The following is a 12,178-nucleotide window of genomic DNA, read 5'->3' on the forward strand; positions in this document are numbered from 1 at the left end:
CCCCAGGGCTGCCCTGGCTGCTCGCCTGTCTGTTGCCCCCTTGTCTGACCTGAGACAGGAAGTGGACTCGAGCCTCAGGAGGCAGGAACCAACATGGGAAACCCAGGCGTGGGACCCGCCGGCAAACATCACCCAGGACCATGGTCCCCGCCGCCTGCGCCCCACCCCACCCAGAAGCCAGAGTCCACTGCGCAGCCTCCCTCCCCCAGCCCGGAGCAGGCGTGGGCTCCCTTCCCCCGCCACTGGGAGGCAGGGCCGATGGGGGTGCAGCCCTCCAGGCAGCGTTCACCTGTGGTCCCCTGTGGGGTGCGGTCAGCTGTCGGCTGGGGCGTCTGGGGTGGCCGGGAAGTCCAGGCGCTAGTCCCCCCGCTGTCCCTGGCCTGGTCCCCTCTGAGTCAGGCTGCCAGAGCTCCCTGGGTCAGCCGGATGGCTCGGGTCAGGGGGACCGTGGGCTGTGTGCCCAGACACTGTCCACCGGGCTGAGCGGGGAGGACCAGCCTGAGGCCGGTGAGTGCCCGAGGCTGCCACCTGCTTTCTCACCGGGGGGCAGGTGGGGACTGTGCACCCAGTGACTCCATGAGTACCGGCCCTTCCTGGAGCGAGGAGGCCCCACACGGCCCGGTCCTGGCCCACCTGCCTGCCGACACCCCTGGGGCCCGGAGCACACCATGCCAGTGCCGAGGGTCTGCAGGGGGTTGGAAACGAAGCCACCATGTGGCTTCACGGGGAGAAGCGTGGTGGGGACGGGTCCTTGTCCTCTGGGGCTCCACGGCCCTGCGGGTGTGGGTGGCTGGGACGCCCCAGCCCGAGCCGAGATGCTTCAGAGGCTCACCCGCCTCCGGTCTCCGCAGCCTGCACGGCCCACGGACGGCCCGGGGGCCCGAAAGGCCACCTGAAGTGGCCCCTGAGGGGTCTGACCTAGTGCGGGCGCCCCTTCCCCCCCTCGCTTAGCACCAGGTTGGAAGGAGACGCTCGGGTGCAAAGAACCTGGAGCAGCACAGCAGACTTTTGTTGAATCAATGAGTGAACACAGGGCCTCTTGGGACGGGCGCCCTCCAGCGAGGAGGGCGCCTCGGGAGGGGCGCCCAGGGCAGAGTCCGCCTCCCGCAGGGCAGGGGTGCGGGCTGAGAGGGAGGCGTGGGGACATGGCACAGGGCGGGGGGTGCAGGGCGAGGGGCCCGGGGTGCAGGCGGGCCGGGGGCCCAGGCTCCATAAGAAACACCAAGCTGAGGATGCACAGGTTCGCTAAAATAGCTCTGTATACAAGGTCCCGCATCTACGTGGAGGTTTTCAAAGGAACGAGCCACATTCTGGGGGCCGCGGGGCCCAGGCGCGTCGCTCCGGCCCTGGTGCTCAGCATCACGGGGTCCACAGGCCGCTGCCCGGCTCATCGCCGAGGGGCACGAAGGAGGCGCCCTGCAGGACGGCGGCACAGAAGGAGCGGCAGCGCTTGCAAGGACCAGCTGGCGGCAGCGAGCCACGGCACACCAGGCAGGGTGCTTGGAGGGCCCTTGGCAACCCTGCAGCAGAGAGAGAGGGAGAGGAGGGTCCTGAGACTGTGCCCGCCACCCTCAGGGATGGCGCCCGCCTCCGCCCGGATCGCGCCCACCCAGCCCCGGCCATGCCCACATGCCAGGCCCTGCCCGCCCGTCCCTTACTGCGCCCCCCGAGGCCACCCACCAACTTCCAGATTGCTCTGGTCAGTCCGTGAGGTCACGTCCACCACCCTAGACCAGGCCCACTGGTCCTGCCCCAGAACCTCGTCTCTGGCCACAGTCACGGGTCCCTGAGACTCTGCGCCCCAGGGCGTGCCCTGCTCGGACTCGCCCCCCTAAGGGCAGCCCTCACCCCCTGCGAGGCGCTGGTCTCCCCGGAGGTCAGTCCCAGCTGGCTTCCAAGCCCACTCGCTCCCACACTCGCTCCCCGCTACCAGAAAAGCCAAGACCTCCACTCGAGACCAGGGGGCAAGGCCCTGGGGCCTGTGCTCATCTTCTCCGCCCCAGGAGAGGAGTCCCAGTTAGGGGCAGTGAGCAAACCCAGGGGCTCTCCTAGGAGGTTATGAGCACACTCAAGATGGCTAGAGCCCACAGCACATTGGCACCCACGAGCCTCCCCCCAAAGCCCGCCTGGCGTCCAGCCTCGGGAGCAGGGCCCTGGACTGCCCCTCAGGGCCCGCGTAGGAGACCCAGCCAAGGACGCCTGCTGACCACGAGGGTGCTGGCTCCAGGGCCCTGTGGGCACAGGATGGGACTGCAGGACCCTGGTTCCCCACCCCCATCCCGCCTCCTCCCCTGCTGCTCAGACAGCAGCCACGTCCTCCAGAAGGACACACTCCTCCGGCCCCGCACTGCGGAGCCTGGACGCCTGGAGCCCCATTGAGCGCTGGTGTTTCTCTAGGATTTCCCCAGTTCCTCCGACAGCCCAGGGGCGTGAGCCAGCCAGCAGGTGGGGTCAGTGCCCTCCAAGAGGCTGGACCGCCCCCCAGAGCCAAGGGGCGAGGCTCCCGCAGCCTGTCCTTGCTCTCGGCGGCCGCATCTGCAGTCTTTCTCAGGGAGCCGGGTGGACCTGCACCGCGCACCCACCTCTCCCCTGCGTGCCTGCTGTGACTCAGCCTGCGGCTGCCAGGCCTCAGAAGTCTGGCTCCGGGCGAGCTGCAGCCTGTGCCCGGGCCAGCGAGGGCGTGGGGGCTTCCCCAGGCTCTCCCGGCCTCGGGCCCAGCCCAGGGGTGCCACGGGCTGAGCTGCCACACCAGCCGGAGCCACCCGCAGCCCGGCCGGTAGCCTGGCTGAGTCACTTCTCCCCAGGGGCAGGCGGGGTGGGAGGGGCCGCCCGGTTCCTATGCAAAGCAGCACGCCGCTTCCCGGAGCCTGGAGCAATGCTGAGCCCAGCCCAGGGACAGGGCCTCCCCAGGGACAGGAGCTAGCCTGTCCTGCGGGGTGCGCTGGGGCTTGCATGGCACGTGGGGGTGCGGGAAGCCGGGGCAGGGGGCTGCATCTTCAGGGGAGCAGGCACAGAGGCCAAGGGGCAGGTCTGTGCAGTCCAGGCCTAACGGGGGGTGGGGCTGGCCTGGCCGGGCCAGACCTGGGAAGGGTCAGGCCCTCAGGGCAGAGGGGCGCTGCGCGGTCCGTTAGGGGCTGGGGGTCACTGAGACACAGGGGAGCCCTGCGCTGCACACCCTGGGGTGAAGAAGGGGGCGTGGCGGGAGCGCACGGGGGCCCCAGAGTGGGGGTGTCCACTCAGGAGGTGGTGCTCTGGATCCAGATCAGTCCTTCTGGGAAAAAAGAGCAACCTGAACTGACTCTTTGGAAAAGACCCTGATGCTGGGAAAGATTGAAGGCGGGAGGAGAAGGGGACGACAGAGGATGAGACGGTTGGACGGCATCACAGACGCGATGGACATGAGTTTGAGTGAACTCCAGACGTTGATGATGGACAGGGAGGCCTGGCGTGCTGCAGTCCATGGGGTCGCAGAGCTGGACACGACTGAGCGACTGAACTGAACTGACCACGAAACCTGAAAAATGCCTTCTTAAAAGCAACAGAAGGCAAAAAGCAAGAAACAACAAGGTGAAGTCCGCAGGGATCAGCCTTTGTGAACCGGGGCCACCCGGGCCGAGGTTCCAAGGCTTTAGGGGTTGGGGAGGCAGAAGACTACCCCCACGAGGGGTGAGAGGCACCCTGCCCCTCAAAAAGTGGCAACCCCAAAAGATTACACCATGGCAAGCCCAAAACACACCTTCCTGGCCCCAGGGAGCAAGAGGCGAGTTCTTCGTGCTGAGCAGGGTGGGTGGAAATCCCAGGGAGATTGCCCTGAGCCAGTCCCAAACAGGAAACAGGTCTGGTGACAAGTTCTCACCCCTGGGCTTGGGGCGGGGTGCGGAGGGCACCAAGCCTCAGACTATGAGCTTAAAGTGATGCGGGTGGCCTCGCACAGGAGATGGAAGATGAGGGGCCGGGGAGGGGGTTCTGCTGGGGCACACACGGCTCTCTGAGGGGACGCGCCCGCACCCTGGAAGGAATGCAGACTCCCCGCAGTCAGTTTCTTAAAGAAAATGATCCATCTCTAGTAAACTGTGAGAGTGCCAGCAGAAACAGAACGTGACCTGAGACCTCACAAGCTGATGGAATTATCGGACACAGAGCACTACATGATTTCAGTACGAGTTAGAGATTGTAGGCAAAGGAAAGGAGTTATAGAGAGTAGCCACATTTATTAAAAAGTAGCGTTTCTAAAAAATGACTCTATAATAACTAAAACCTTTCAGTGGATGGGATTCACGGTTCTCTAGACTCTGAGGACAGATGATCTGGAAGGCAGAGGGGGAGCCTAAGCCGGTGGCCCTGCAGGAAACCAAAAGGCGACTGGGAGGTGAAGTGACACGGGAGGTGGGTAGGGACGGGGAGGGCGGGGGGCGGGCAATCACCCCCGAGCTCCCAAGGCAAGGAGAGGCGGCGGGGCGGAGGCAGTACTCAAAGGGTTAAAGGCTGAGCGCTTCTCATAAACCATTAAAGACACGAGTGTGCCGATTAATAAAGCTTGGAGATTTCCAGTTTGAGTAAATACAAATAAAACCCCACACCCAGACCAGTCCTTAAAACAGTCGGAAATTTTGCAGGCAAGTAAGGCAGTTCAGTTTTGGAAAGCGTGGACTTGTCCGAGTGTCTGAGAGCCGCGGCGACAGCCAAGGAGAAAGATGCTGAGAGGCCCGGCTGGGCGCCCACTGCGGAGAGCCTGTCTCTTTCAAGGTGACATTCCGAAAGAGGATAGATGAGAGCTTCCGTAGGGGAGTCTGAGACCTGGGGAGGGTGCAGGGTGCAGAGCTGCCGTGTGGTCTGAACACACAGTACTAATGTCCCTTGTCTCCAAGCCCCAACGTCACTGTATTGTCCTGCTGCTGCTAAGTCGCTCCATCGTGCCCAACTCTTTGCGACCCCATGGACTGCAGCCCTCCAGGCTCCTCTGTCCATGGGAGTCTCCAGGCAAGAACATTGGAGTGGGTTGCCATGCCCTCCTACAAGGGATCTTCCCAACCCAGGGAGTGAACCTGTGTCTCTTAGTCTCCTGCGTTGGCAGGCAGATTCTTTACTTTGTCCGGGCAGGAGTAAAAGTAGGATTTTCGGAACTTTAGACAGTAACCTCAGCATGCAGCTAGTCATTTCTATGCAACAGCTAAAAGACCAGAGACAGAGTGTGTGACCTCCAAACCAGAAGGAGGAGAAACTGAAATGACAAAAACATTAATGAAAATAAAGCAAAGAGAAAGATGAACACGAGCTGGAGAAGGATAAACAGACATCAGATGCAATTAAATGAGAGGTCCTGAGGGCGTGAGGCTCCACTTCCCTCCAACACTTCGGTCTCACCCGTTTCTCCCAGTAGGCTTCAAATGTGACTCCCCTCACCTATGGAAGGGGACTCAAGCTGGCTGGACATTTTACTATGTGCCAGGTACTGCTGGACACGATAAAGCAGCCAATGCCAGAGCTAGAAAGTGATGGAGCTGGGATTTAGAACACTGACTCAGCAGGTGTGCCCCAGCCCCAGGCAGACCCCTCACGTCACATCAGGACGGGCTTGTGGCCAGCAGGACAGGGCAGAAGTGACCCAGTGTGACTTCTCAGGCTGAGCCACAGAAGACAGGACTCCAGGGCCTGTGTGGAATTTCTTGTTCTGCGGATGCTCCACCTGCCGTGAGGTCACTCAGGCGGCCCTTTGGAGAGTCCGTGAGGGAGGACGTGAGGCCTCCAGCCCTCATCCTGGTGAGAGAACTCTTGGAAAGCAGACCCTCACCCCCGGCCCAGTCAAGCCTTCACGTGACCCAGCCTCAGCCACGGCCTTGACCGAACCTCATGCAAGACCTGGGCTTGGACCACAAGGTCAAGGCCGTCTCGGATCCCTGGCCCTCAGAAACGTGTTGGGCAAGCGGTGTTTGTTGTTCTGGAGTAATCTGTGTGCACAATCCACGCCATCTGTGTACACAGACGATCACACAGGACGGAAATGCGAAACGCGCTGGTTAAGAGCGGGGTCAGTTTGGGTTCAGAGTTTCGGTGCTCTTGCCCTCTGAGACGGACTGCATTCTGTCTGTGGAGTGTGTCTCTCCCAGAATAAACCCACTTTCACTCTAAAAAAAAAGAAATCAGATTTTATGCAGAGAAATATGTAAGACCCAAGATTAGGAGTGACTGAAAAGAAAACATACACCCAGGAAAATTCGAACCAAAATAAAGTTAATAACAGAGTCTGAAGAAACGCAGAGCAAAAGTTGTCAGGATCATAAGAAGCCGATGTGTCCCCAAAGGTTGTCATCATACTTGGGACGTGCGGACAAGAAAAAGCAGAAAGAACATGGAAGATGTGAATGCCACACCAAAGACCCGGCCGCGCTTGTGACACTCGGCAAGCACGGAGCACGTGCTGTCCTCACAACACCCCACACGAAGCTCTGTGTCCGCAGTGACCCAGCTCCGGTCGAAACGTGATTATGCCGACAAGAAAAATCCATGCCACGTCCAAAATCTGATGCGAGTGTACTGAAAGGAAACCGATTTCTAAATGACCTAGAGATCAAAGAAATAATTGTACTGAAAACTAGAAAATGTTGATCTGAATAATACCCCAAACACTGCATTTCAAAAATTTTCAGATAATTAAAGCAGAAAATAAAGGGTAATTGCCAACCTTAACTTGCCTGTCATGTATCAAAAAGAAGAAATGCCAAATATTAAGATCCAACCAGCTTGTAGCTCAAGAAGTTAGAAGAAAAACAAACCCAAATAACAAATGCCTACTTAGGTCTTCTGCCCATTTTTTGATTGGGTTGCTTGTTTATTTTTTAATATTGAGCTGCATCAGCTGTTTGTATATTTTGGAGGTTAATCCATTGTCACTTGCTTGATTTGGAAATATTAAATAGCTACTGGGAGGCTGCTGTGCCGACAGGGAGCTCAGCTCAGTGCTCTGCGGGGACCGAGAGGGACGGGGTTGGGCGGGGGGAGGGAGGTCCATGAGTGAGGGACATATGTATACACATGGCTGAGCCACCTCGGTGTACAGCAGAGACCAACACAACATCTTAAAGCAATTACACCCCAATTAAATATATATATGCACACACCAAGTGAGTGAAAGTCGCTCAGTTGGGTCTGACTCTTTGCAACCTGTCCATGGAGTTCTCCAGGCCAGACTACTGGAGCGGGTAGCTGTTCCTTCTCCAGGGGATCTTCCCAAACTAGGGATCAAACCCAGGTCTCCCACGTTGCGGGCGGATTCTTTACCAACCGAGCTCTGAGCAAAGCCCATGCATACACATATACAGGAAGACAAATAAAACCCCAAATGCAAGAGCCAGGGAAGCAAACTGAAAGTTCAACAAAGCCTCAGGCTGGTTCTCTGAGAAGCTGGATAAAGCGACAGGCCTTGGCGACGCTCGCTGACGGCAGCGGGGGTAGCAATGTTAGATATAAAAGTGAAACGTCTCTCATCCTGCAGACTTTAAAGAGATGACGAAGGAAGACAAGGCCCACTTCTCAGTCCTACAGGGATGGATGCCCCTCCTACGAACAGAGCGACACCACCATCTCCAGAGATTCAGGGGAAACGGTGCAGATCCTGTGTCATTCATGATAAACAGAGAAAAGAAAACCACTCCCAGCTGACAAGGAGTGTCCCTTGTTCAAGAGCGTGTGTTTGTGGGGACCTTACTCCAGCCTCGTTGGTGGACTCCTGCCTGCTCCCCTCAGTGCAGGGGGCAGGAACCAGGACAAGGCAGACAGACTGGAAAGGGAGGCAGACGGACACTGCTGGGAATGCAGCTCGGGAGATCCGAGAAGACACAAGCTGGTGGGACCAGGAGGGGAGCCCTGCAGGAGGCGGGCTGCAGGGGCAGCGTGCAAGAGCCGAAGGCGCGTCGACACATTAGCACAAATAATTGGGAAATAAATTTTAAAACACCATTTATATCATTCATATGTAGAATCTTAAATGACTCAAACTCACAGGAACAGAGATAGAAAGGTGACTGCCAGGAGGGAGCCCTGGGCGGTGGGGAGAGGGGGGCAAGCGCTCAGCTGGCAGGTGGGCGAGGCCTGAGGACCAGATGTGAGACCTGGCGGCCACAGCTGACCACCAAGCTGGCGTCACCAACAGTAAACGTTCTCACCAAGAGAAGAGCAAAAGATTAATACCCACCATTTATTAAAGTCGCAAAGTCAATTGATAAAAATACATGTATAAAAGTATAGAAAATACATCTGATACATAGGAATTCATTTGATGAGAAAAAATCCACCCTAAAAATATTGCTTAGGAAAACCAAAGAATATAGTATGTAAATAAATGTCAAGATACATCAAGTGGGTAGATTGGGAGTCTCAGCATCATGAGGCCGTCAATTCTCCTTAAAATGATTGGTAGATTTGACACAGTCAGTTCAGTTCAGTTGCTCAGTCATCTCCGACTCTTTGCAACCCCATGGACTGCAGCATTCCAGGCTTCCCTGTCCATCACAAGCTCCTGGAGTTTGCTCAAACTCATGCCCATTGAGTCCATGATGCCACCCAACCATCTCATCCTCTGTGATCCCATTCTCCTCCCACCTTCAATCCTTCCCAGCATCAGGGTCTTTTTCAATGAGTCAGTTTTTCGCATGAGGTGGCCAAAGTATTGGAGTTTCAGCTTCAGCATCAGTCCTTCCAATGAATATTCAGGACTGATTTCCCTTAGGATGGACTGGTTGGATCTCCTTGCAGTCCAAGGGACTCTCAAGAGTCTTCTCCAACACCACAGTTCAAAAGCATCAAGTATTCGGCACTCAGCTTTCTTTATGGTCCAACTCTCACATCCATACATGACCACTGAAAAAACCATAGATTTGACTAGATGGACCTTTGTTGGTAAAGTAATGTCTCTGCTTTTGAATATGCTATCTATATTGGTCATAACTTTTCTTCCAAGAAGCAAGTGCCTTTTAATTTCATGGCTGCAGTCACCATCTGCAGTGATTTTGGAGCCCAGAAACATAAAGTCTCTCACTGTTTCCACTGTTTCCCCATCTATTCGCCACGAAGTGATGAGACTGGATGCCATGATCTTAGTTTTCTGAATGTTGAGCTTTAAGCCAACTTTTTCACTCTCCTCTTTCACTTTCATCAAGAGGCTTTTTAGTTCCTCTTCACTTTCTGCCATAAGGGTGGTGTCATCTGCATATCTGAGGTTATTGATATTTCTCCCGGCAATCTTGATTCCAGCTTGTGCTTCTTCCAGCCCAGCATTTCTCATGATGTACTCTGCATAGAAGTTAAATAAACAGGGTGACAATATACAGCCTTGACGTACTCCTTTTCCTATTTGGAACCAGTCTGTTGTTCTACCTGCCTCTTGAGAAATCTGTATGCAGGTCAGGAAGCAACAGTTAGAACTGGACATGGAACAACAGACTGGTTCCAAATAGGAAAAGGAGTTCGTTGTTCCACCTGCCTCTTGAGAAATCTGTTTGCAGGTCAGGAAGCAACAGTTAGAACGGACATGGACATGATATATATATCATATATATATATGATATAAGGATATGCAAATTTAAATAGAGGTGGATGGAGACTTATATATATAAAAGATTAACTGCAAGGGGAAAAGAACAGTAGGAAAGGCAAACAAAGAAATAAATGTAGAAAAAATAATAATAGGTTTAAAAAATTAAAATTAAAAAAAGAGAAAAGAAAAAAAAACAACTCTCCAGAACTGCAAAAGCCCAATATAGAGGCAGAGGTTTATAACAACAATTAAAAATGTGACTGAGGGAAAAAAGCTCAAAAGCGTAGTTAGATTGCATAGTGCCAATAGAACTGACAACTACAACAGTGATGGGGGAAAAAAGAAAAAAAAATCCAAAAGAACCTACAGAACAAGTCAAACGTAAGAATAATACGCGTTTTTCTTGAGTCACTGTTGTCAGAGTCCGTTCCCTCGTTGGGAGTCCCAGTCCGCCTCGCCTCCTAGGATGCCCTCTGCCACCATGCTGACCCCGGACCTGCTGCGGGGGCAGCTCAGATTCTAATCTGTTCCTGTTCCTCTGTGTTCTTGCTTCCAATGTTCAGAGGTATCAGAGCTAGTGCTGCTTCTTTTGTGGGAGCTCTCAATGACCTTTCATATATTCCACGACACCGAGTCTGCCTAGCTGATCGTGTGGATTTAATCTGCAGCTTGTACAGCTGGTGGGAAGGTTTTGGGTCTTCTTCCTTAGCCACACTGCCGCTGGGTTTCAACTGTGGTTTTATCTCCACCTCTGCATGTGGGCTGTCCACTGGGGTTTGCCCCTGAGGCTGCCCTGGAGGACTTGAGTTTGCTCCTGTGAGGGCCAGGTGTGGAGGCGGTGCAGTTGCCTGGGTCGCAGGGGTTCCGGCAGCACCAGGTACTCAGGGGGGTTGGTGGCTAGGGCAGCAGGAAATACAGTGCTCTAGAAGGGTATGGCAACCAGTATTGGCCAGTACACTCCAGTATTCTTGCCTGGAAAACCCCTTCCCTGACAGAAAAGCCTGGCAGGCCACAGTCTATAGGATCGCAAAGTGTGCTCCATCCAGGGTACGTACGGCTGCGGCAAGGACTGTCTGATTCACGTTCCATTTAGGCTGCCACAGATCAGCTGTTTCCCTCTCAGCCTTAAATGCTTCTCTGACTCAGACAACTGCCCCAATGTGGGGACTGGACCCCTGCTTCAGTTCCGCCACCCACCGAGGGCAGGTCGGGTCCTACCAACTCCTGTTTTTCATGCTAGTTCCTTCGTCCTACCGAGTTTTGCACGTTCTGTAAATTCTTTCCTGCTGGTCAGGTCCTCCTGTCTGCTCTCAGCTGGTGTTCTGTGTGCACTTCTGTGTCTGAAGGTGTATTCCTGATGTATCCGTGGAGAGAGAGGTACGCCATGTCCACCTATTCCTCCACCATCTTGTTCCTCTCCCCTCTGCCTTTTTAAAATCCAGCTTGAACATCTGGAAGTTCACAGTTCCTGTACTGTTGAAGCCTGGCTTGGAGAATTTTGAGCATTACTTTGCTAGAGATGAGTGCATTTGTGCGGTAGTTTGAATGTTCTTTGGCATCGCCTTTCTTTGGAATTGGAATGAAAACTGACCTTTTCTAGTTCTGTGGCCACTGCTGAGTTTTCCAAATTTGCTGGCATATTGAATGCAGCACTTTCACAGCATCATCTTTCAGGATTTGAAATAGGTCAACTGGAATTCCATCACCTCCACAAGCTTTGTTCATAGTGATGCTTCCTAAGGCCCACTTGACTTCAGACTCCAGGATGTCTGGCTCTAGGTGAGTGATCACACCATCGTGATTATCTGGGTTGTGAAGATCTTTTTTGTACAGTTCTTCTGTGTATTTTTGCCACCTCTTCTTAATATCTTTTGCTTCTGTTAGGTCCATATCATTCTGTCCTTTACTGAGCCCATCTTTGCATGAAATGTTCCCTTTATCTCTAATTTTCTTGAAGAAATCTCTAGTCTTTTCCATTCTATTGTTTTCCCCTATTTGTTTGCATTGATCACTGAGGAAGGCTTTCTTATCTCTCCTTGCTATTCTTTGGAACTCTGCATTCAGATGGGTATATCTTTCCTTTTCTCCTTTGCTTTTAGCTTCTCTTCTTTTGTAAGCTACTTGTAAGGCCTCCTCAGACAGCCATTTTGGCTTTTTGCATTTCTTTTCCATGGGGATGGTCTTGATCCCTGTTCTCCTGTACTGTGTCACGAACCTTCGTCCATAGTTCATCAGGCACTCTGTCTATCAGATCTAGTCCCTTGAATCTATTTGTCACTTACACTGTATAATCACAAGGGATTTGGTTTAGGTCATACCTGAACGGTCTAGTGGTTTTCCCTACTTTCTTCAATTTAAGTCTGAATTTGACAGTGACAGTGTTCAGAGTTAAATTGAAGAAAGTAGGGAAAAACTAGAGATCTCTTCAAGAAAATTAGATACCAAGGGAACATTTCATGCAAAGATGGGCTCAATAAAGGACAGAAACGGTATGGACCGAACAGAAGCAGAAGATAATAAGAGGTGGCAAGAATACACAGAAGAACTGTACAAAAAAGATATTCATGACCCAGATAACCACAATGGTGTGATCACTCACCTAGAGTCAGACATCCTGCTGTCCGAAGTCAAGTGGGCCTCAGGAAG

The 12,178-nt window shown here is 53.7% G+C and overlaps 1 protein-coding gene across 1 annotated transcript in view; it reads right to left on the reverse strand.

Moving 5' to 3' along the window:
- Nucleotides 1-1,241: 1,241 nt before the first annotated feature.
- The window catches only part of TTLL8 (tubulin tyrosine ligase like 8), a 58,276-nt gene continuing 47,339 nt past the window's right edge, over nucleotides 1,242-12,178 (reverse strand). The window contains exon 14 of the mRNA XM_061418926.1: nucleotides 1,242-1,520. Coding sequence (XP_061274910.1) covers nucleotides 1,360-1,520 — 161 coding nt within the window. The 3' untranslated portion in view covers nucleotides 1,242-1,359. The remainder of the gene's footprint in view (nucleotides 1,521-12,178) is intronic.

This window comes from Bos javanicus, chromosome 5 (genome assembly GCF_032452875.1).
Source record: "Bos javanicus breed banteng chromosome 5, ARS-OSU_banteng_1.0, whole genome shotgun sequence".
NCBI lineage: Eukaryota > Metazoa > Chordata > Mammalia > Artiodactyla > Bovidae > Bos > Bos javanicus.